Source organism: Platalea leucorodia, assembly GCF_965183815.1.
Source record: "Platalea leucorodia genome assembly, chromosome: 6".
In the NCBI taxonomy this organism is placed as follows: domain Eukaryota; kingdom Metazoa; phylum Chordata; class Aves; order Pelecaniformes; family Threskiornithidae; genus Platalea; species Platalea leucorodia.
In genome coordinates, this window is record NC_138828.1 from 19,722,917 (window position 1) to 19,747,480 (window position 24,564).

At 40.0% G+C, this 24,564-nt stretch overlaps 1 protein-coding gene across 5 annotated transcripts in view; it reads right to left on the reverse strand.

The window, feature by feature from the left end:
• The window catches only part of MAPK10 (mitogen-activated protein kinase 10), a gene marked incomplete at both ends in the record, with an annotated part of 106,174 nt that overhangs the window by 29,355 nt on the left and 52,255 nt on the right, over positions 1 to 24,564 (reverse strand). For 2 of the 5 annotated variants that reach the window (XM_082316568.1, XM_082316565.1), the window contains 4 exons: positions 15,833 to 15,904; positions 19,173 to 19,338; positions 20,586 to 20,724; positions 22,289 to 22,347. In XM_082316568.1, coding sequence (XP_082172694.1) covers positions 15,833 to 15,904; positions 19,173 to 19,338; positions 20,586 to 20,724; positions 22,289 to 22,347 — 436 coding nt within the window. Of the gene's footprint in view, positions 1 to 5,335; positions 5,408 to 15,832; positions 15,905 to 19,172; positions 19,339 to 20,585; positions 20,725 to 22,288; positions 22,348 to 24,564 lie in introns of all 5 variants that reach the window. The other 3 variants (XM_082316566.1, XM_082316569.1, XM_082316567.1) reach the window with 2 other exon arrangements.

Genomic DNA, 24,564 nt, shown 5'->3' on the forward strand with positions numbered 1-24,564 from the left:
TCATTGATGATCTGGATGAGGGGATCGAGTGCACCCTCAGTAAGTTTGCAGATGACAACAAGTTGGGTGGGAGTGTTGATCTGCGGGAGGGCAGGAAGGCCCTACAGAGGGACCTGGACAGGCTGGATCGATGGGCCGGTGCCGACTGTATGGGGTTCAACAAGGCTGAGTGCCGGGTCCTGCACTTGGGTCACAACAACCCCAGGCAACGCTACAGGCTGGGGGAGGAGTGGCTGGAGAGCTGCCTGGCGGAAAAGGACCTGGGGGTGTTGGTCGACAGCCAGCTGAACATGAGCCAGCAGTGTGCCCAGGTGGCCAAGAGGGCCAATGGCATCCTGGCTTGTATCAGAAATAGTGTGGCCAGCAGGACCAGGGAGGTGATCGTGCCCCTGTACTCGGCACTGGTGAGGCCGCCCCTCGAGTGCTGTGTTCAGTTTTGGGCCCCTCCCTACAAGAAGGACATGGAGGTGCTGGAGCGTGTCCAGAGAAGGGCAACGAAGCTGGTGAAGGGTCTGGAGCACAAGTCTTATGAGGAGCGGCTGAGGGAGCTGGGGTTGTTTAGCCTGGGGAAGAGGAGGCTGAGGGGAGACCTTATTGCTCTCTACAACTACCTGCAAGGAGGTTGTAGCAAGGTGGGGGTCGGTCTCTTCTGCCAAGTAACAAGTGATAGGATGGGAGGAAATGGCCTCAAGCTGCGCCAGGGGAGGTTTAGGTTGGCTATTAGGAAAATCTTCTTCACTGAAAGGGTGGTCAGGCACTGGACCAGGCTGCCCAGGGAAGTGGTTGAGTCCCCATCCCTGGAGGTATTTAAAGGCAATGTAGATGTGGTGCTTAGGAACATGGTTTAGTGTTGGACTTGGCAGCGCTGGGTTAACGGTTGGACTTGATGATCTTAAAGGTCTTTTCCAACCTAAATGATTCTATGATTCTATAATGACTATGAGGAGCTCTGTATTTCCCTCCCCAACACCAAATTGTCACACCAGCTGTGAAGTTGATAGCTCAACTCGTTTTCATTTTTTTTAAATTGGACCTTTTTTTTTTAAATAAATCTGTTAATAAAAAGCAAACTAACCAACTTCACTGTGGGAGACATCAGTGTCAGATACATATTTTTTCCACAGTCCCATAATTTACATGCTGATGTCAACACAGTTCACAAAAAGCACACAAAAGAAATTGAAAAGGCTAGCTTCTGACAAGACAGCAAGTGTAGAGCATTTTCTGTGACAAGGGGAACGTTTGCGAAGAATGTGGCATTTGTAAATATCGGACTGTAACAGAAAATATTTTGCAACTTTAAGAATAGCAGTTGCTATTTGTATGCTATAATACATGTGGTGATGATAAAAATAACATGTAGCACATAAATAAAGCTGCTTCAAAAGAATACCATTGATCATTCGGAAGCTAGGAGATAGCAGTGTTGGTTGTGTAGCTGTCGTTAACCCTTTGGATGTGTATCTGTGCTGACACCTTGACTAAAATTTTCAACTGCTATTTTTTTTTAGCTGGCACTTTATTCAGTTGCTGAGCATCTTTGCTTACACAGCAGCAAGCAAATCAGTGCTCAGTGGATAGTCCAGCTATTGCAGCACAGGATTGCAATCTTGCCCTTGGCCAAGTATTATCATTTCCCTCATGGATGTCTCCTCACCATTGCAGTTATCTACTTGCAGTACTCCAGGCTGTTTCTAGGCTTCTAGAACCTTCTGTCGTGGTACACTTCTGTCTTTGTAATATGTACAGCTGGATGCACGATGATCATGTACCTAGCCTAGGAGGCAGCCTATGAACGTTAGCATTATTAAATACTTTCTAAAGGAACTGTAAAACTGAGCATAAAAACCCTATACCCCAATCTCTGTGACATGCATAACGATTGCAGTTGTAGAATCACTCTGTAAGTGATTGATAGCTTGTATGGCCATCTGTGATTTATGCTAAGAGAAGCTGACATCACGCTAACCTTACATCTCTCTACTGAATATATACTCGTCTCCTTAAGCATTCAGAATTTAAAGACACATTCTTCCTTGTCTGCCCAAAATGCATTCAGCATTTAAAAAAAAAAAAAAAAAAATCCATGTATAACTACCACTTTCACAGCTCACGAGAGGACTAAGGCACCTTCTTAACTCCTTCAGATCATTTATGCAGTGGTGAGAAAAGAGTAACAGTCTCCCTCATAAAATTTTGAGAAAAAGACATGGAACAAGAGTCAACTCACAGGTACAGTCAGCTTTCCAAATTGCTCCTGAGGCAACACAACAAACCATGTTGCCGTTTACTCCTTGCTTGAGGCACAAGTATATCCAAGCTTCATGATAATAGTTTCTCTGTAAGCAGAACTACTGCTATCAACCTTGAAAAGAAGTTTCGTATAACATTTAAAAAAAAAAAAAAAAAAGCTTTAGCTCACTATTAAGTGCATCACGTGCATAGACCAAAAGTGGTAGAGAAATAGTAAAATTTCCAGGATCACTAAAGACCATGGGGATTTTGGACACTGCAAAGCATTCACTCACGGTTGGAGTTTCAAAAAGAATAGCGGTGGATCCTGTTCTCAGCTCCACCCGAACGATGTCAGTGAATTCAAATGGATTACAGGAGTGGAACAGAGCTGCAGCCTAGCTAAGCACTCCACTCCACACTTACTCAAAGACATTTCCTATTTTTCTGCTTGGGAATTTTCCACGACCATGTAAGATGGCTCTATTTTGGTACAGAACTTGTTTCGGTTAGCTGAACAGACCATTTAGTTCTGTAAACAGAAACAATATCAAACGACCTATACTCTTTAACCACTGGAAAATGGCAAATAGTAAATTTTGCAGTCAAATATATGACTGACAGTGCATTTCTCATGAATATTCAATCTTTCCATTTCAAAACTGCTTTTCACAGTTATTTATGCATAAAAATTGACACAAATTAGTATTAAATACTCTTCAAATCACAGTGTGGTTGTGAAATGATGCACTGCCTGTGAAGAAAAAATTGCTGATAATAAATTCTGGTACACTGCCAGTCTTAACCCATTTTACACCCATTTTATGTCAAAGAGGAAGCTTTTTTTTTTTTTTTTTTAAGAAAGAGATTTCTAATTACTCTTGCTCCTTCTACGCTTAAATACATCCTTAAGTATGCTGCCCTCAAACTCTTAGGGCTCATAGTCCCTGCTGACAGAATTATACAGCTACCCAACTCCATCACACGTCTGAAGAAATAATCTCTTTTACAGAAACGCTAAGCATTTCCTATGCAGATTTAAGGAAGAAGATGCCATGAGGCCATCAATCGCAGCAGGCTGGCTCTGCCCTTGCAGCTTTCTGACTGGTTTCCAGCTGCGCAGACGGGCAAAGGAGCAAGAGCTGCCGAATCTCTGCCAGCAGCTGCTCAGCAGCAGGGGAGAGTCGGTGGGGGATGGATTTGGAGACGAGGTAGCTTTGAGGAGGGGAGCTCAGTGGCCTGAAAGCAAGCAACGGCATCGTTCTCTGTTCACAGAATAGACACTCACGGAACAGCAGAAGAAAAGCAGAGTGGTACATAAAACGTAGTGTAAATTTAGCAACTTATTATAAATACAAATGAAAAATGTGAACTCAATTACAGAACAATCCCAAACAAATCAGCAGCTGGTAATGCCAATTTCTGTGGGGTTATTGCAATAATAAACAGCACATAATGGTTTAATTATAGAGGCTTTGCGTGATTTCTTTTTAACAAGTATGCAGCTGTGTCAAAGAAACCAGTTTTTGAAGTGCTATATAAGACATGTTCAATTCTTTTTGTACTTACTTGGGGATTTTTAAAAATGATATCTTAGCAAATGTAAGTCTATTAACTTAAAAACAGTTCCAGCTACAACAGTGAACTATAATAACCCCCATACTTGTATTTCACACTCCACAGAAAACACAAGCACAGCCTGGGCCAAATCTTCATGGAGCACAAATAGGTGCTAATGATTTACATTAACACATAGAAGAGAAAGGTTTACTTTCACATATGCAGATGAGATGTGCTCCAGAGCATATGAAAACACATGGGAATTTTAGCATTCATTTCAGTATGCGTATGCTCATCCAACATTTTGGACAAAACGCAAATCAGAATCTTACTAGACAAGGGTGTGAAAATATTAATGATATCATTGCCTACTTTCATGTCTTTAGTGCTCTTCAGATATTACTTTTTCCACATTTTAATCAAAATATTGAAGCCTGCAAAGTGTGAATGAGGCCAAAAGTGAAGTGCTAAACTGAATTAGTATGTATACACACACACACACACGCATATACATAAGTGTACACGCACACACATTCAGAGAAAGTTACATAAAAAAGAATAATGCCTAGAAACTCCTCTGTCACCTGAGTACAGAGTTTAAATTAGAAGGAAAACTTGTACACAGGTCCTCTCCATTTCTCATTTGTGTAATCCTATGGACCATGACTGACTGGAGTTAGACCAAGCATGCACGGAGCTCAGCTGCTGTTGTGCACAAGAAGAAACCACTTTCACAATCTGATAAATAATAGAGGTTATATCGAAGCTTTAATAAAGCATCGAATATACCTAGTATGCTCGGACCGCTTGTCCACTAATTTAATGCATTTATCTATAAATCACTTCTTGTTGATGTCAAAAATACATTCTGCTTTCACATAATAGCTACATGTACTTAAATAAAGGATGACAGACTGAAGTCCACTACAACAGTTTCCAAGGAAATTCCCAGCCTTTTGAGTCATCAAATTGCTACAAAGTTAAGTGATCATTTTAGTCTTGAGAAGCAGAAGTTGTCCCCAAACTGAAGCCATTTCCTACTTCAATACCACTTGCAGAGCAAGCAAGCAAAGAAATGAGCATTTCTAAAAGTCATGTCCGAGTTAATCATACGTTCTTCCTAAAATGCAGGACCTCTTACACTCCATCCCGAGGTAAACACTGACTTGTGCCTACCATGCTACAACCTGAACTTAAAAAAAGTGTCATTTATGAAACACGCCCCCCGCCGCCAAATTAATAGAGAGACATTTATAACAAGAAAACAAGTGGTCACTGGCTGCAGAAAGTGATTCTGATGAACCATGTAGGACGTTGTTTTCCATCTCCTTACACTATACTCACTGCGGTTTCCACCTAAGGCTTTTACTGAGAAGCAGTAACGGTTTATTGACATTTTGGTTTGCAAGGATTTTGCAGTGGGACTTAACCCAGCTCTTTGGGTACAGTACCAACGCATGTCAGCACTAGTCTAGCGGGAAGGGGCTGGAGGGAAAGGGTTGGAAGTACCTACTGAGGCCAAAGCGGCTGCTAGGAAGGATACGATCAGTGCCAGGAAACAACACAGCACCTTTAATCATTTCTCCCATGATGCACCCTACTGACCACATGTCAACTGAAAACAAAAATGAAATGAAGGTAAACAAGAAAACAGGAACAGAACAACAAATAAATGAGAAGACTTATCGAATCATGCTATAGCACAGACCCTGCAGCCCACACCGCGCAGACCTGCCTTGCGCTCTCTGCAGATGCTCTTCTGCTTGAGCTTACAAGTTTCATGACAACGTAGCAGGTCTGAGAAAAATCGACTCCAATAGTTTTCTTTACCCCAGTGTGGATGAAAGACAATACTATCAAATACAGAAAACCAAGTGAGACCCACAGCTGGCTACTGTGTCAATACAACTTTGTAATTAAAATTTACCAATTAATTTTGTCTTTTTTAAGTTTTCATTTGCATTCATTACCTAGGTTTATACTGCTTTGTATTGTAAATGAATGCTGGTCTCTGTATTCAATGAGGATATGCAAATTGATTTTCCTTTATCCCTTCAGTTACCAGAGATTCATGCATATTTTCACAAGCTGAACTGCCAGAAGCTACAAAAGGAACTTGGGTCCTTGTGAAGACATATCCACCTCTTATTCAGGGGTATGAATAGAATTTGTTGAGATCATTTGACTCCAATAATGCTTGCTTTAGAGCCTGTTGGCTCACTTCCATTGAATCTCAGTAGTCCATAATAGGGGCCTTGAGAATCTCATAAGATTTCCATTTGCCATGATAGGAAATGGTGATTTCTGAATAGGACAGTTGAGACACAGAAGCACTAAACTGTACCTTCTGCATTGAAATTCAGAGCAAACTGGGGGACTATTTACCTCATACAGAGAAGAGCAGTTCAGCTGGGTCAAACAAAGCTAACCACAATTTACACTGGAACACAAGATGAAAATCAGACTCCTTATATCCAGTATAGGATTAAGGTGGCCTTTTCCCCCATACCAATACCATGAAACCACATTACCTCTGCTGTCCTTGCTCTATGATAAGTCATAGGGCATGGAAGCAAGAAAAGGGACAGACTGATATCTCAGGGCGAAAAACTGTGGGGAAAAAAATGAAAGCATCATGCTGCTTAGTTAAATTTACTCATAATTTCACATTGAGCAACAGTTTAAAGTGGATTTGCCTTTGAAGGCAAATGTCCCATCTGTGGAAATCTTTACATGCCTGGGTCTGAGGTTCCCTGTTGCTTTATTTAGCATATGAAAAGCTTCATCACTACACAATAAATAAATCAATAAAAAAACAAACAAATAAATAAAAGGCTACTTGTTTGGAAGCAGTAAGCAAACCTAGAGATGCAAATTATTGCTGCTTTCATCACAAGCTAAATGGCATGCAAAATATCAGGAAAAGATAGAGCAAGCAGTTGTTTGTTCATCTGTTATTAATTCCTTTTTATTTTCAGAGGCTGCCTTCTGACATTACTGCTCTATGCTGTGCTCAAGAGCACACACACAGAAGCTGAACTACTGACTTACTAAACTGTAAACTGTGTAAAGCAGAGGTGATTATTCTCCTCTACTCCTGAGGTTTTGGGAAGGTTTTTCTCTTTGAAAACTTCCCAATCAGAAAAAGCAAAGATGAACATCTGAATACGACCAATGTCCAAACACAAAAAACCTGTGCCTTCTTGACTGTTGCCTCTTTTTCCTCTCCTGAGCCAATGAGAAATAAGTCAAATTGGAACCCAGAGTTTCACTGCGTGTTTAAGAAAAGTAGTTAGTTGGAGGTTAGGAGTTTCAGCACATACAGCAGCAGCTGTCAGAAGCCCCAGTTAAGGCACTGAGACTCGTGCAGAGCTCCATAAGGGACTGCAGTACAGAGACCTAAGCTTCAATCCTCAGTTTCATTTAGTCCAACATCAATCCAGATGTAGTCCAAGTAATTTCAGTCATACAAGCATCAGAAAAACAAACAAACCACGATCTCTAAACATTTGCACTCAACTCCAAAGCACTGAACATTTACATTTGTTTCAAGATTTTTTCTAAATGCAAGATATTCACAAAGACTGGCAATGCTCCACCAACACGTGGAATATCCCTAAGCTTGGATCTAATGCAGGCTAACTTATAGTCACAGAGACCTCTGCGTGACTCTAGGTAAAATTTCAGTTTAGCAACTATTTGCCTTGGTGCTTTAGGATCACATGAAACAGTGTTAAGAAATTAAACCTACAACTTCTCACGACTCTCTGAAGTGAAATTGCTGAGATTTGGGTAGCCCTTGATGAGAAGCCCCCTCTCCATTAGAATACCCGTGTCCTGGATTACTCAGAGCAGGGGATTTTTAATTCGTTCAAAATCTCTACAAACCAGATTACTGTACAGAGCTGCTCTGAAATGCATTCTTGAGTGTGAACATATACTTCAAAATATGAGTAAGCTTTCCAAGGACACCAAATGTCTCCCTGGCATAGCCACCTTGAATAAATGACCACCACAAACCACGTGCAAGTATTTTCCTCAAGAAAGGAAAATATTTCACTCATACAGTAAATCAACCTCTGGGCCACCTCCTGGTTCTGATTCCATGCCAAACAGTTAAGAAATACCCTCTACAGTGATGCTGTCAGGGCCGTCTTGCAAAACATTTGGGGAATGTATCAGTCCTCCACAGGAACCTCCAAAATCTCCCTGGGGTCTTGAATAGCGTTTGCGGAGGCTGAACAGAAGTTGCTCTGTTGCTGCACATGCATGCCCCCCGCCCCCCAAACCCTCCTGTGTCCTGAGGAAGCAGTCTGGTCTGGCTGCTGACATGGCCCTTCACAGGGAAGGTGACCAGAAGAGAAGGGAGAGTTGGGATGGAAGAACATTAATAAGACATCTCTTCCTCTTTGTGCTTTAGTCTCACATACTTCCTGTCCCAAATGAGTGCTTGCTCATCCTTCCAGGTTTCAGATTCCCTTCAGCAAAGGTGCAGAAGTTCAGGAATTGTAGAACTAGCCAAAGATGTTTCTAAATGGAAAGGATTGAAGCTAACCTTCCATGGACACCTCCCTTGTAACTTGGCTGTGGATGCAATTTCCTTTTCTGTTTCTGCAGAAGGCTGCTCCTGCCATGCTGGATTAATTGGAAAAAGCATGGGTGTCACTCTGAGATGGAAGACACCACTGCTCTTTTCCTTCTTCATTCCTTCATAATGGCCCTGCATTCTCCTCCTGCCAAACTGCAGGTTCTCCAGGACTTGACAAAACACAATGAAAAGGAGCCCATAAGGAAAATCTGCAACTGCCCTTGCTAAAACTCCTGCTGAGGTGGCTCTTCAGACCTGCACTCAGCTTCAGTTTTCATTCAGTGAAAATAATGACATTCAAATTAAAATTCATGAAATGCATTGTTATGGGAAGCTCTGGAGACCAGAGATGCAGGTGCAGCTGAATGAGCTTTGCTATCTTTCCCAAGCTCATGGGCTAGTTCACGCTTTCTCTGCCCAAGAGCATTAGTGAGAATGTCATTCACGTTTGTAATAGCTCCTGTTTTAGTGATGCAGAAATCACCTCTCCTCAAGCTGAAAAGAGATGATCGTGTCCTCAAAACTGACTCGGGAAGACTATGATAGACATATTTATGAAGCAAGTCATGATACCTGATTGTATTTGTGTTAACTGTAGGCCAAAATATTTAGCACGCAATGCTGTTTCCCAGTGGCTGAGGTGCAAGCTCTAGTAAAATTTCAAGGCGACTGAGCATGCCTGTCACAACACAGCGAGCTTCTCTCCCCAAATCCTCCTAAAATGGAAAGACACCTTGCTGGATAGGGCCTCCCTTCACCTCCATCTCTGTTGTTGAGTGCTCCTGCAGATCTACACTGAGGTCTGCTCTGAAGAACCATTTCTAGGCCCTTACTTGAATTTTCAGGAAGTAAAATACAGCAGTCTGTACTGGACACTGTACCTTGTTTTTACAGGTCTTTCTGTTATTTCTATGCAATAAAAAAAAGACATCGTTTATAAAAATACTTGGTTATTCTTAGTAATACATGGGTGAAGCTGCTTTTATTCACAAGCTCCAGATAGCACAGCTACAAAGGCTTCAGAATGCCAATGCCAAGGAAAATTTGTGATGCACAGCACTCCTAATGACAATTGTGAAGATGGCTCAAACACTCGAAAAAGATTAAAAGCCTCCCAATCCCACCAAACCCTTCCCTCCCTCAATTCTGTCTAAACCATGGCAAACTCCCCGTTTTGTGACATTCCATATCCCAGGACCTCGCTGAGATACCAAAAACCTTCCCTTCATGCTTGTATTTATTATGTGCATGGATTTCAATGTTTTAACAAGTGCTGAGCGCAGCATCAGCTCAATCCATTATGAATTCCTGAGAAACTTTTTTCGTTCTAATTTGAAACACCACTTTCCACATGATGTTATTAAAACCTTACTATTTCTCAGTAACAGTAATAGGGTTCCAAAGTGTTCGAATATTGCATTATTGACTTCTAATTTACTACCTGCAACTGAAGCTGCAGAACACTGTAGCTTACAGCTACTCTCCTGACAGATTCTAGATGGTCTGAAAGGGAATTGCCACAATTTTACAAGTGTGATGCTTCAAACCAGCATCTTTCAGCATCTTTTTTTTTTTTTAAAAGAGAGAAATTCATACATTCAGGGTTAGCTCTTAGGTTGCAATGCCAAACAAGTGCTGAAAAACTATTGTTTTTCCTTGGGGACTTGTGCTCCACTGTTCCTTTCAGAACAGCAGAGCTTGCAGGACTGGAAGGGACGTCACAGGATATTAAGAGGCACATGTACATTAAGAAAAGGCCATGGCAATCCTGAGATGCAAGCTCAAGAATGAGTGGAGGCATGAGGAATGACTCATGCCATTCCCTGTCTCCCATCTTCTTTTGAATATAACTATATAAAAAAATCATTGCAGTAAGAGATTCTACAGAGAATCTTGCCAAGGAATGTGAAACACACTACACTGCATCTAACAGACATTTAAAACATGTTTTGCAGATCCTGCAGTTGCTAGCTTCAGACCCTCCTTTTAGCTTAATTTAAATTTTGACTTTGAAGTATCTCTTCCTAGGTTTAGAGCATTTGAGTACACTCGTTTTACCTCTTCCGGCAGGACTCCCGCAGGTAGTCTCTCCTGCTACAATACAAAGAGATTAGCATATCATTTGGGTATACTTATATATTTTCGTATCTGATAAATGATGTGTGATTTTGAGTGTGTTCCAGTCCTCTACTTTGATCCCGACCAAATATGTCTAAAATACCTCTTTTGTCTAAAAGTTCTAAATTCTCTGCTCAACTGTACCAGTGAAACTCAGCTCAAATTAGTGAAGTTGCCATGAAGCAAAAGCTGATTAATGACATAGAAAGGGGTGGGGGTGGGGGGAAGACATTTGAGACCATCAGATTTTCATAAGTGCCTGAAAAGGCAACTAACTTGCCTTGTCTGAAATTTATATGAGGCAGTAGTAGGTGTAGCACATATCTACACCTCAACACTTGGCCACTTTTGAAACTGCACGTTCAGATCCATGCTGAAAACCTTTGAGTGTTGGGAAACGAGCAATGGATCATCTTCGTTGTAGCAGCTGGGATACACTCCAAATGCCACGCAGATCACAGACAGCATGGAGCTCTTATACTAAGTGCAAATTGCACTATAAACTGTTAAAGTGTACATATCTGAATTAAAAAAGAAAGAGAAGAATGGCAACAGCCAAGTAGTCTTCACAGCTACACTGAAGTTTCTTTGAGACAGACCTTGTTTCATATGAGCAAACTTCCCCCAATAAAATCATCATCATTCAAACTTTTGGTATATTGCTATATTCTCAGAAAAATCCTGAGTCCAAAACCAAATACCTTATACCCAGGGAGGAATCATCCAGCTGAACAAAATCCAAACTTAGCCATCAATGCCATCCTAGCTAACAGACACTTAAGCAGCAGGGTAACGCGTACCAGCTGATTCAACTTGGAGAGCCAGGCCAGCCATTCTTAATAGTCTCTTTTAAATAATCCTGATGCTAATTGTAGTTTTCATTTTTTGCCTTTTTTTTTTTTTTAAAAAGACAAAGTGAGTCTTAAGAAAACACTACTGGGAACATCAAAAACTGCACTAAACAAAAGTGCAGATGTTTTATTATACCAAAGTTTAAGAAAACCCCCAACATGCACTCAAAACACTAGGATTATACCCACTAATAAATGCAGATCATATTTCAAATGCAAAGACAAAGTCTGCTAATGAATGATGGAAAGGCAACATCTTTTCCTAAAAGACTTTCTTGATTCAAAATTTTTTCCCTAAGGCAAGCAATTTTTTTTCCATATAGATTCCTGGGAAAATACAATAGAATACTCTCTGTCAGATGTCAGAGAGCATCTCTTAATCCCACCACTCTCAGACAGCTGACGAACAAAAGAATATTTGAATATCTGGCCAGAGAAAACATTAACTTCATCTGTTAATGCTGACTTCTCTTCACAATCCATTTTGGATGTTCATAGCTACATAGAATAAGTTTAGATTTTTTTCTCTCTTGCTATCTGAACGCTATTTTCTCTTTTGACTCTCTCAGACTCTAAGCTATTTGCAGTAGGAATTCTGTCTTCCATACTCACCACTGTAATCCAGGCCTAGCCAAACTTAAGACACTTGGCTGTTATCACAATATATTTCTATGACTAAATCACTGTTTCCCCTTTGATCTGCTGAAGGACTCACACATGAACTTGCTAGAGTACCATCCTTTACACACCTCCCCAGTACGGAAAAGAAATGCTCTTTGGTTGCTTTATTTCCCCACTAAGTCATGTGTGCCCGTGGGACATCACCGTGGCCTCAGCAGATCTTAACAAATCTATCTCACTTGAAAGCATTTAGACCATTTTAAGTTTTCCTTTCTCTTAACAAACAAACAAACAAACAAACAAACAAACAAACAACAAAAAACCTACACAGAAATACATTTCTAATCCTTAAACTGAAATCTTACGAGATTTTGAAGCTAGAGCTGAACACAGCTTTGGGGAAAGTCCTGGAGTTTTCCAATGTATTTCCAATGGCATCCACAAGTTTGGGCAGTTTTTAGTTGCTCACACTCTTTCTGATTTAACTGAGACAAGAGTGGAACAAGCATCGCAGAAACACAGTGCAAGAAACTCAGAACTGGTCCACAAAAGCTTACTAGAACTCGCCAGGAATAATTTGGTCTGTAAATCTGTCTGGAAATCAATCAAAAGGTGGATTTCTTCTCATGAGGGTCTGACTTCTGACAAAGAAGTCTCCCTGACAGCATTTTGAAATGTCCGCTTTAGGTGAGTAACAAGGAACAAAAGTATCTGCTATGCAGTTTCCACCCGGCACTCTGCAGGGGGCTGGAGGGTGTTCTTATTTTTCTGAAAACCAGCTGGCTTATCGCAAACTGACAGCACTTGAAAGGACCAGTCCTCTAGCCCTGCTGTACCTTAAGTGCCCTACTAGGTCAATTAGATTAAATACCTCAGCAATATTCACAGAGCAATCATTTTCAAGTAGTGTTTGGCTTTTTGCTAATGAAAATAGCAGTTAATTGAACTGAGATCATTTTAATAAAGTTAAGAAACATACACATTTTTTGTAAAATGCCTAACTTACATTTATACTAACTGGGCCAGTTGTTATATACTGGTACCTGTAGTCTATACAGATTTAAGAGTTTTCTTATAGTAACTTAGAGAGAGTTTCATATTTATGTAGATGAGATGATCTGAAATTGATCTTCTCCATGTTTTAACTTCCATGAAGACTTTAAAAATGAAATTTCATTTAAAGTCAGCAACACCTAAGTGCAACGGTAACTCAGTGCAATGCTTTAGTGAAGATTAACGTTTTAAAATTTTTCTTTCCATAAAACTTGGCAGCAGCTGTGAAATTTGTCTTAGATGTACACTGTACCACACATGAACGTTCTTACTCCAGGCTAGAAATGAGTAAGCTCCTTATATTGAAGGCAAGTGCACACAGTAGACATTATTCTGAATAATTAAAAAGAATTGAAATTTTTAGTTTCTATACAGACTTGCCTCTTTCAGCTAGAAAACCCACTACTGGAAGGCCTTAAGTAGCCCAAGGGAAGCTTTATTGTAATGTCGTTCTGTGAAGTTTACCTGCAGCTGCATAAATGCTTCTCCAGCTGTTCAGAGGGAGGGGAAATAATACAGATCCATACACAAACCAGTCTTTCTAACACTGAAAATTCTTATTCATGGGGTCAAACTGGTTAACAAATGAGAGTTGACTTGGAAATGAATGTACAGGTTCAATTTTTTTCTTTTTTTTTTTCTTTTTTGAACTTCCAACTCACCTGAGTAAATGCACCACTAAAACGTGGTAGCAGTTGTGACCCAGCGCACATACGCTGCATTTCAGGGTATGGGATTTCCAATGATTTAAGAAGTAGGACCATCCCACAATTTACACAGTGTTTTCTGCATTTGTTCAAAAATTCAGTTGTTATTTTTAACTGATACTGAAATGTTAAAAGGTATTTTAAAAAAATTCTGTTGCTATCCCTGAATAAGACACTGTCATAAGAGACTGTTGTCACAGGCAGACTGAAACAAAGTAATACTCATATTTGAATGATTTTTTTAAAAGCTATGTTGTTTAAATTACATAGCATTTGTTTTTTCTGGAAACGGGAGAAAGAACATGAGTCTTAAATATCATTTGTTGTTGAAAAAGGAGAGCAACACACTAACCACAGTGCTACGTTTTTACACTGAAATAGCTTTTTTCCTGTATTCTAGTTGCTTATCAGCTACAAACTCAATCAGACTTCTCTCCAAATAGATTAAATGGAAATATCTTCCCTATTTACAGCTGAACCTCAAGTATATTATAGATAATTTAGTTTTTCTTTGTACATCAAAAAAACGAGGAAAAGAGACAGTATTTGGAGGAAGAGTTATCATGGTGTTTCTGAGGTGCTGTTACCACTGAAACACAGCATAACTATCACACTGAATTACAGGTCTCATGAATGCTGGGACCTGCTCTGCACATTCAGATTACAGCAGAAGGTGGGTGTGCAGCCTGCTCCACATGTTGCAGGAAAAGCTCAGCATGGAGTGACATCTCAAAGCCATCCCCTAATAATAAAAAACACCATTCTTATTCCACTAACAATAAAACCCACCGTTCTTACTTCATTGTTGCAGTTTGCATCCGATAACTTTCCAGTCCATATTCCTATAAGACTGGAAGCCAGTACAATGTTGCTGTGGCCTCCTCAGCAAACAGGAGGTACCTACAGTTTCCCCATCTACCTGTTAGTAAAGTATAACTGCATCTTCACCTGGCTACTGGGAGGAGCTCCATTTTCAGAGAAAGTCGACAGAGCTGTGAAAATAGGACAGGGAGGACCTAACTCTGACAAACACTACGGGAATCACTCAAGAGCCAGCAAAAAAATAATTACTTCCATAACTACATGTCTCTAAAAGCTGGGTTTTCTCCACACCAACTGCCAGTGCCTGCTGATGCCAGATTTTTATCTTTCTGCCAACCTGCTGAAAATAATATGCCTTTTTGTTCCTGAAAGTGGAAAACATGTTATGTTGCTGCATTTTATTCTGATGGGCAAAATACACACTACTTACACTTCCCAGCCATTGCGGGCAGGTTGCCTGGCTTAGTGTGTGATAAACCGAAGGCTAAGTAGACACCCCCCCTTTTGTTTTCATTTTCTAATATTCCTTTCACCACCATGGAAGTGGTAAAAATAATATCACCCAAGACGAGAAGAACAAGATGGGAGGGAAATACAGTTTAACTAACAACACAGACCTCATGCAAGTAAAGGAAAGTCCATTTTTAAATCAGGAGAATCTGATTTCAGGCCAATTTGGAAACCATAGCAGATAAACGGTTGCCTTAAACTGGGTGAGTCAAATTCTTCATTTTGTTTTAAAGAAAAAAAAATGTTGTATCGACTCAACTCTGAGCCCATACAGCATTGAGATGAATCCAAATCCATGATGCATTAGCAAGCAAAAGATTATGATGTCACCACAAATGTTATGAAGTCACTATTTCCAAAACATAAAAGCAGAAAAACAGATTTACAGGAACCAGATGGGCCAAGTTAGGATTCTTTTCTTTTTTTCTTATTTTCCCTTTGAAGAATAATAAGTAAAGCTATCCAATTTGCAGTCATAATGCTTGTTTTCTATGTTGCTAATTAGTATGACATAAAAACTACATAAAATTGAATGATTACAGGTTTTAAAATGAAGTAACTTATTTGACTGAAATAATTCTGTGCATCTGTTTTTCATTTTCAATTTTGTTCATATCAGTAGTGCGCTATTTTCATTTACTCGTACCTCTGGGATTCAACTTTTTGCTTCTATCTTTACAGTCCTGGTATAGTCATTGTATGGTAAAAGGGACGGGGTGAAGGAGAGGAACAAATAATAGGTGAAGCTGCAGCAAATGGCACAAGGATACAGTCCCTTCCTGGAAAGAGGATTTTGTGGCGAACCATTTCTCCCATAATGCATCCCACAGACCATATATCCACTAGAACAGCAGAGACAGGGAAGTGAAGAAGGAGGGAAAAAAAAGCAAAGTTAACTACGACATTTCACTCCTAAAGGAGGGGAAAAAGAGCAGGTTGATCAGAACAGTACAGTTTGTTTTGTGGTTTTGTTGGGTTTTTTTTTCATGTCTCAACAAAAGCTAAAATAAATAAGTAAATAAGTAAAAGCTGTGTCAGTCAGTTCAACAGTGGTTAGTAACAATGGTGGAAGAAGTTTAAAATCAACATTTTTGGGAAAAGGCCCACAGCTAGCAAGTAAAGATCAAGCAACAACTGCACAGACCCATGGTATTCACTGAGTTTATGGTGAAAAAACAACTTTTTTTTTTTTTAAAAGAAAAAAACAAAAGCAAAAAAAACCCCAAAACCTGACAATGATCATCTGGAATATATCCTATTTGCAGCCAGGCAGTTTCTAGGCTTTGTCTTGCAGGCCTGAGTCTCTCTGCAGCAGTACACAAGAGGTTCCAAATGGAACTGCTCACACGAGTAAAGGCCGTACAGATAAATACCACTCCCTTAAGGGTTATTTAAAACTCCTGCTTCAAGATCTATACCTATGTCCTATCTATAGGTAGCTCTATATGTATCTGTCTGTACCTACATACCGACTGGAAAGAACTGGAGAGTGTGACCTGTGTGGACTCTGCTTTTTACTGCATAGGTACTCAAAATAAATGCTAAAACAATGCTTTGCAGGACAAGTACCAACAAGACTAAGAACATTTCTTATCTTCCTGATCCTACCTTCAGCTTTTAGATGCAATATGGCTAGTTATGTTATCTGCTTGACTTGCGTGGTGGGTTTTTTTTTTTGCCCTTTTAGTCTTACAAGAAAAAAGGCTAGCTAGCTAGTGACACAGTATGCACAGAAAGAAAAGACCTGTATTGCATGCGAAGGGGAAAAAACTGCTTTCAAATGCTTTAAAAGACTACATTGTTTCTCAATTTTGAATCCTCATTTTGTAGTCATGTTTGACCTACACAACCAGTTTCTCCTCTTTTTCTTCCCCCTTTTTATCCTTCAAAAGTAATCCAAAACAAACCAAAGAAACAAACAAACAACTCATTTCTTGGTAAAACAAAATAAAGGTGAAATGTTCCATTTGGGAAAAGGAGGGTACAGGTATCAGGGGCATGGGACAGCAAGAGCATGCCTGAGGCAGTGGCAGAGTTTTCTTCACGGTGACAGTTTTGGGACCTTCCACAGAAGTGCAGCAAACTGGTTATAATTATGCATCTTTAGCCAACCAAGTGCAGAAAGAAAATGAAAGCAGTGAACAGTCCTTATACAGGCAGTGTACATAGTAAGAGGAAAAAATAAAAAAGTCAGGGAGCTTCAGTAATGTGGCGGCATAGGCCAGAGCAGGGAAGCAAAGAATAACCCTTTCTGTTGACTTCCTTGGGAGGTGGATCAGAGCCTCCAAGCAGACTGGCTCCTCAGACAGCTGACCTTCATTTTCAAATATTTTGTTTTCTTTCTGTTTATTATTTTTGCTTTGTACAAGTAAGACGAGATCATTCACCTTGAGCCAGATTCATTGCCCAGGGAAGTCAAAGGAAGTCTCTGTGTTAACTTCAGTGGGCATTTGATCAGGACCTTTGGATGTGGCAAACATTCTTAGTACCTTCCCAGCTGTGTACGTCATCGCAAAAGTGTGTCTAACTTTTTCTTGGTGCGATTTTAATCATGTGAAAAGCAAGTGCTTTCTCTGTCCTTTCAGGGACAACAACAACAACAATGGTAATCATCTACTAAATGTCTGGAGAGAAAAAAAAATGCAAAATAATTCATTTCACAATAGAAGGAACTCTGGATATTGACTAAGGAACTATCTAGAGCGTGCTGAGCCTAGTTCAAATTTCTAATGGCACTTATCAAAAATATCAATTACAAAATAGTTTAAGGAAGATTATTCTTTTTTTAGAAATTATTCTGTACACCTAGACTCTGCTTAATAATTCTCTACTTTTTAGACTTTCATATTAAAATGTGTACTGTAAATTCATAAACATTACAAATAATTCATGCAGAGACTCGCTAATTTTGGAAGAGGTTGTGTAAGCATGCCTTTATTCTTGTTTAAGTCATGGAGTCAGCTCCCAAAATCAGTTTCACTGCCCTTTACAGGATGCAGTTGGCTGTTAGGAAAAGTTCTCCCACAGGTTAGCTAACCTCTTCAATGTAAATTAAATAGGAAACTTTTTAATAAATTCCTGGTTTTGACATTTGCTGTATTTGTCATCAAAAAGTCTCCTTGTCAAACAGCCAAGTGGTAGTTTTTGACAGCAGAATCTGAGTCACAGCAGATTTTTCTCCACTATATGTTTTATCCCCTCCTTTCCTGCCTGGTCTACCTGGCACTCAGATGCAATTCTCAGTTTTGTTACAAAATGAGAATCACTTATAAAGTTTTCCCTTCATCCCCTGCAAAATGTGAATTCTTCCTTACCTGCTTCTCTATAGTCAGCACCCCCTGCCTGCTTTTCACAATCTTTCCAGGGACCAAGAGGTATCCAGATCCCTCACAGACTGTTCAGAGCAAAATCCTATTTACATCTAGGGAGATTACATACAAATTAGATGCATGTTTTTTTAGCTTCAGCTTTTTCCTCTTCTCTCCAACTCTACTTTCCATTAAAAAAAAGACTCAGACTGAAAAATTCATACCTAGATCTTGACCACATAAAACCTGTCAGTGAAACCTGGGACTTTAGTTAAACCTACCACAAAGACAGAAACCATTCCTGAAATTCAGTTCTAACTCTGGATTTGGAGACATTCTGGAAGGGCTAGGATTCCCTGTTTCAGCTTGTACCTCTTCTTCTTCCCTCAAACAATTCAGAGACCCAGACTTAAATTTAGAACACATCACTCATTCAGCAATTCCAGTGGTTCCCACACTATTTCACAGCCACAGAAGCCAAAGACATTCTGGTCAGAAAGAGCTAAGTTATTTGTTAAGCTATTGTAAGCTATTTGTTAAGTTCAATCATAACTAAGAACAAGTTTCTCATTACTCTACAATCCCACACTGATAAATTCACCAGCACTGCATCCCAAATACATTCTGTAGCTGCAGTACACAACAGTGAGAAACTGCTCTAAATGACCTGCCTTTTAAATTCAAGATGTCATTTCCCATTATGTTTTCTTTTTCTTTTTCTCCTTCTCGTGCCCCTTAAAATTATAGAGGCAGACCTGACACTTCAGGTCGCACTGCGCTTGCTATGAAGTTGCAGCCCTACCGTTCTCCTTGTAGCCCATTCCCAAGATGACCTCTGGTGCTCTGTAGTAACGTGTCACCACATATGGAGTCATCATGAAGCTAGTGCCTGCAGTCCTGGCCAGTCCAAAATCCAAAATCTTCAACGTGCAGTCAGATTTTACCACAATATTACTTGGTTTTAAATCCTGCAAGAGATAGTGAAAAGATAGTGAAAAGACTGTCCTTCATAAAGCCAGGCACAGCTGTGATATGGACTGATATTTTAGGTCACCCTTCAGATATTCTTTTAACTCTTCTGACACTTACAGTGACTATCAGAAATACTTGTAAACACACAGCAAAATCTTGCTACTGTTTCTTTAGCAAACTCTTCTGGAAGATGGTCTAACTTGGCATACTGTGGGGCTTTACCTGGATAGCAGGAGCCTACTAGTGTTAAATTAATTGCATTTAGCACTTCAAGAAACTAGGATTACTATTAGAGTACTATTTTGAGTGTATTTTTTGTTAAATGCTGTGACCCTAATAGATTCATTCCAGCTGTATGTGTGGAGATACCTTAATGCTTCATTTATAATAATTCAACTCATCCTTTGCTTGGATGACTATCTGGAAGCCAAATCTATCATCCTCTGCTAAACATACGACATGTCAAGAAAGGAGATCTTTGTACACTGTAAAGCAACATCCACTTTGTAACCCGTTTTATCAGCCCTTCTTTTCTTCTTCTCATAATGGAAGGGAAATATTTTTGGATTTTTTTTTTTTTCAGCTGGAAATCCCAAATTAGTAAAAGCACATTTCGATAAAGAAGTTAACTCAGAATATTTTCAATCCATTCAGAATTGCCTCCTGTTCACAGTCACATGAACCATTCCCTCTGTTGTCAACAATCACACATAGCGCTACCTCTGGCATTCAGCAAAATGAGAGGATGCCTTTAATATACACTTAACAGTCTTTTAATTTGTTTTAGCACACATAAATGATGGCAAATGCCACCATATGCCCTGACCTCTGCGGACCCTGATCAAGCAATACTTGGACCACACTACAGCATCAACTCGAAGTGTCTGAATGTCATGAGTGGTAGATGTAGCCAGCTACATTTTCAGGAGAAATAACATTTATCTACACATGTCAGAGATCATAATCACTTTGATGATTTCCAGTGCTTATTGGGGGTTTTTTTGTTATTTTTTTTTTTAATAATCACATTACCTTTTTGTCTAATTAAGTTCACAAATAATTTCATTCCTAAGACAAGCATGAAGCTACTCTGCTAAGGAGATGGACTAAGACTCATAAGTTTATAGTCATTTTACTGGGAGGCAGGGCTTTGATCCACAGTACACAAGAAACTCAAGTGGTTTCTAAACTCTTCATGATGATGTCACATGCTGCCTTAAGTTTTAAACCAAAGGCCCCTTACCCTGTGAATAATTCCTGCAGAGTGAAGATGCTTGATACCACAGAGCATTTGGTACAGTAGATAAGACATTCGCTCATGGTCTAGCTCCATCTGAATGACCTGGCACAGATTAGCATCCATTAACTCCATTACCAGGTAACTGAATGAAAAAGCAAAGTCATAGTGTTATTGTCTGTGTTGAAGACACAGCATCATCTCAAATAAGTAACAATGCCTTTTCTTGCTTCAAAATTCACTTTATTTCTGGTGACTGGGAGTAACAGAGCTGCAGACTGGGCCCACTCATAATGGTACCATTGTGATGTTTGCTTCTCACTGCACCACCTCACTGCAGAGACACCATTCTTTTAGCGTCCCGGCAAACCAGGTGGGTTGCTGGCCCTTTCTTGGTGCATCCCCCATGACAGAGACTGTACCCTACATGGGCAAACAGGCAGCACGGCACTGAAATGTGCAGAAAACAAAAGAGCTGCAAGCACCAAATGACACGGCTGCTTGGCCTTTGACCATTATGAGGGATGGCTACCGCAGTACATGTAGGAATTGGAGAGTCGTAGAGATGTCTGAGAGGCTAAAATTTGCATCCCCATGCGAAATGCCTCCAAAAAACTTCCTAAGATTGCATGACTTCACACAATTCTCATTACAACTAATTGGTCTTGTGCCTCTGATAAATAAGCTTCACTGATAACCTCAGCAGGACGTTAACCCAATCCCCTTTAGCGGTAAACACATCAGCTCATTTCTCATGAGACATCTCACAAGCACAACTGATTCATAACTAACATTACATTAAAGCACTCTCAAACTTTGGGGAAAACACTAGCTCTCCATTTCAATGTGAGCTGCGCGCCTCATCTTCTCTCCAGCACTAGTTACCTCCCCTGCTCTGCACAAGCCTGCAGTGACAATATTATGTGGAAATTCCATATATTAAAACCAGAACAGTAGTCACCTGACTTCAGCCATCGCTATCTGTCTGTTACCACTGCTGATATTAGAGTACAGAATGGGAATACATTTCCATACAAAGTGTACAGAATATGGGAAAGACTGAAAGATAAAAAGGAGTACAACAATATAAACCACTGAATATTTAAAATTTCATTCAGGGTAGGTTCATACTATGCATAGTAGTGCTTGTGCAATATGGCAATGTTCAGTGGAGATGCTCGTTGTCCTCTACGCCTAGCACTAATTCCCCAGGCAAGTAATTTTATGCAAAGGTTATATCAAAACAAATATGAAAAGAAGAAACGTTTCAAATCAGTCTCTTTTATGGGAAATTATTTCAGAATGAAGCACCACATTTCAAAACCTCACACGTGTCAGGGAGTCACATAACAACCATCATTTCCCAAGCAAACTAATAACACAAAAGCAGGCCCTTTTAACTACTCATACCCCTTCCTCTGCATGTGAAGGCAAACGTAAACACGCTAACCCTCTCAAGAAAAGCCACCAGCAGGCTTTGCACACTATTACAGTGCCGAGGAAACCTGGTATTTGGCACCTTGTAAGTGTCAAAAGTGCTCTCGATATGGGAATGCAGAATATCTGTCTACCCACAGTGTAGACTATACCTGATCTTTTTTAGAGGGGCTTATAACTTTTGTAGCTTGCTGAGTTATTGCGTTCAAGGTACACTATAATGCCACACATGTCTCTAAAGCTTTAGTTTAATTACTGCCTGCGTTACTTACACATCCTGGAACTCCTCCAGAGATTTCTGTGGTGTGAAGACATTTAATAAACTGATAATCTGAAAAGCAAAGTAAGACAAAATAACGAAGAGAAGTGATAAACGTAAGTAGTTGAACCCATTTTGAAGTGTGTGTTAAGGGATAAATTCAGTTTTTTCTCTGCTCAATTTATACTAACACTTCTCACTTTATGGATCAATAAAAAGACAGCAACATTCAAAATAAAATACCACAGATCTCTAAGATTTCTTCTAGGTGCACTTGAAATGGTTTCTGAGAGAAGGATTAGTGGTGACCAGTGACAAACCAAAATGCTAAGGATGAAACAGTAGTCTGAATTTTGAAGTTACAGGTTCAAAGACCAACTTCAGCTCAACTGAACATAGCAGTCCTTGTGCTACAGCCAGAAATTTCTTATATATGAAGAATGCTCATCTGAGGGGACAAATAATCAAGGGCCATCTTACTAAAAATAAGCAGAAGAACTTCCCTCTTTCTGACATGGCCTCAATTCCTTTGAGGGGACATATGCACATACACTGACACAAATTTCATCGTGAGAGGTACCACTTTTTAGTAGAAGCACTTTAAAATGGTAGACACATTCTGAGCAAAGACATCTTGCATACTGCAACTCCTTTTTTACTTTTTTTTTATAAATTGGGCTGGGCTGTTGAAAGACACTGATAAGAATGTGTGAAACAAGATAGAGGAAAAACGTGACCTCGGGGATCTGAATTTCCCGTGCTTTCCTTCTGTGTGGGCAACAGAGGTAGAAGATATCAGCATGGCCGCTATGAAGACACCTGAATGTCTCCCTCCCTGCCTCCATCACCTCTCTAGGCTTTCTAACAGGAATGATCCAATATTCTTTCTGCCTACTCCACATATTCTGACTGATTCTTGCCTCTGCACAGGTGCCTTTACAATCCTCTCCTTCCTTTGCACTTCTCTGTACAGACAGATTAAAACTCTGACTCAACCAGTGTGGTGCTGTTATTAGCTCTAATGCAGCATTTTTAAAATTGTATATTTAAAATTAATACTAGTCATGCTGCCCTCTGCTTATTCCAGTCCATTAAAAACATGGAGTGAGAATGCATCATTCTCCCACCTCCAGGGAGAACTACTCACTCATCCCTGCATTTTCAAAGCCCCGTGCATTGGTCTGACTGAAGGTAGTTTCCATCCAAGTCAACAGGGAAGAGACAGGTACGGTCGTGATCAACAGAGTGGAAATGTAAGGATAAGTCAATGCCCAGAACTGGGGTAGAGGACACTGTAGGTGACAAGTCCTGCTTTTTTGCTATTTTAGGGTCAGTTCTTTTTATTTCCATGTGAATTTGTTATTGAGAACAAGTGTCAAATCGCACCTTACATCATGCTTTTCAAGCTCATTGATGCGTTGCATAAGGAGAAAGAGTCATTTCAGGATCTGAGGCAAGAGTAAACATGTAGCAAACTGAAAAATTCACTCCTAATGAAAAGGAAGAGGCACACAGGTATGGCACCAAGCCACGGCAGAAATTGAGGAATTGTAGGAAAATTAAATCCTTGGGAGATCCCTTGACAATGCAATGGGGCAATCCTACATATCTCACTACAAAAAACTAAGCTTATGCAGTGTCAGGCAGATAGTTTGAACTAATAGATAGATGGTTACAATTAACATACAGCCCTGGAATGACTGTTTTGCTGCAGCATAGGAATATTTTCATTCCTTATGGATACTAAATGTTATACAATAGGTAGTGGGTGTAAGAAGCAGGAAAGTCTAGAACATGCTAGTGCTGTTCATTTCAACAAGAACACTATGATTAGAAGGAATGGCACAATGTGTTGAGGCTTCAGAGTCCCTGGCTCCACAACATTAGCTTACACACAAATGAATGAGAATGGAAAAGTGGTTTTGCTTCTTAATTTTCTTCGGCAGTCTTGCAGCAACCTGCACAATGATGGCCCCTCATCTTGTACAATCTATACAATGCATCTACGTGACTAGGTTTCAGATGAAGCCCAGAACAAGGAGTGACACATGTGCATGGGTACTCCAACTCAAGAGACACTGCTTTTGAGTCACAAATCACAGTGACAAGAGGATGGAGCCAGGATTCCAACAACCACTTATGCATTTCTGGGTAAGGAGTTGACAAGAATGTATTCTGCTCTCTCCCCTTCTGTCACCCTAACCCTACCAGCAGCACCCCCATTTGGCATAGCCTTTAAATAAGCACATGGAAGATCCTTACTCTCTCATGTGGGCATATAGTACCAGA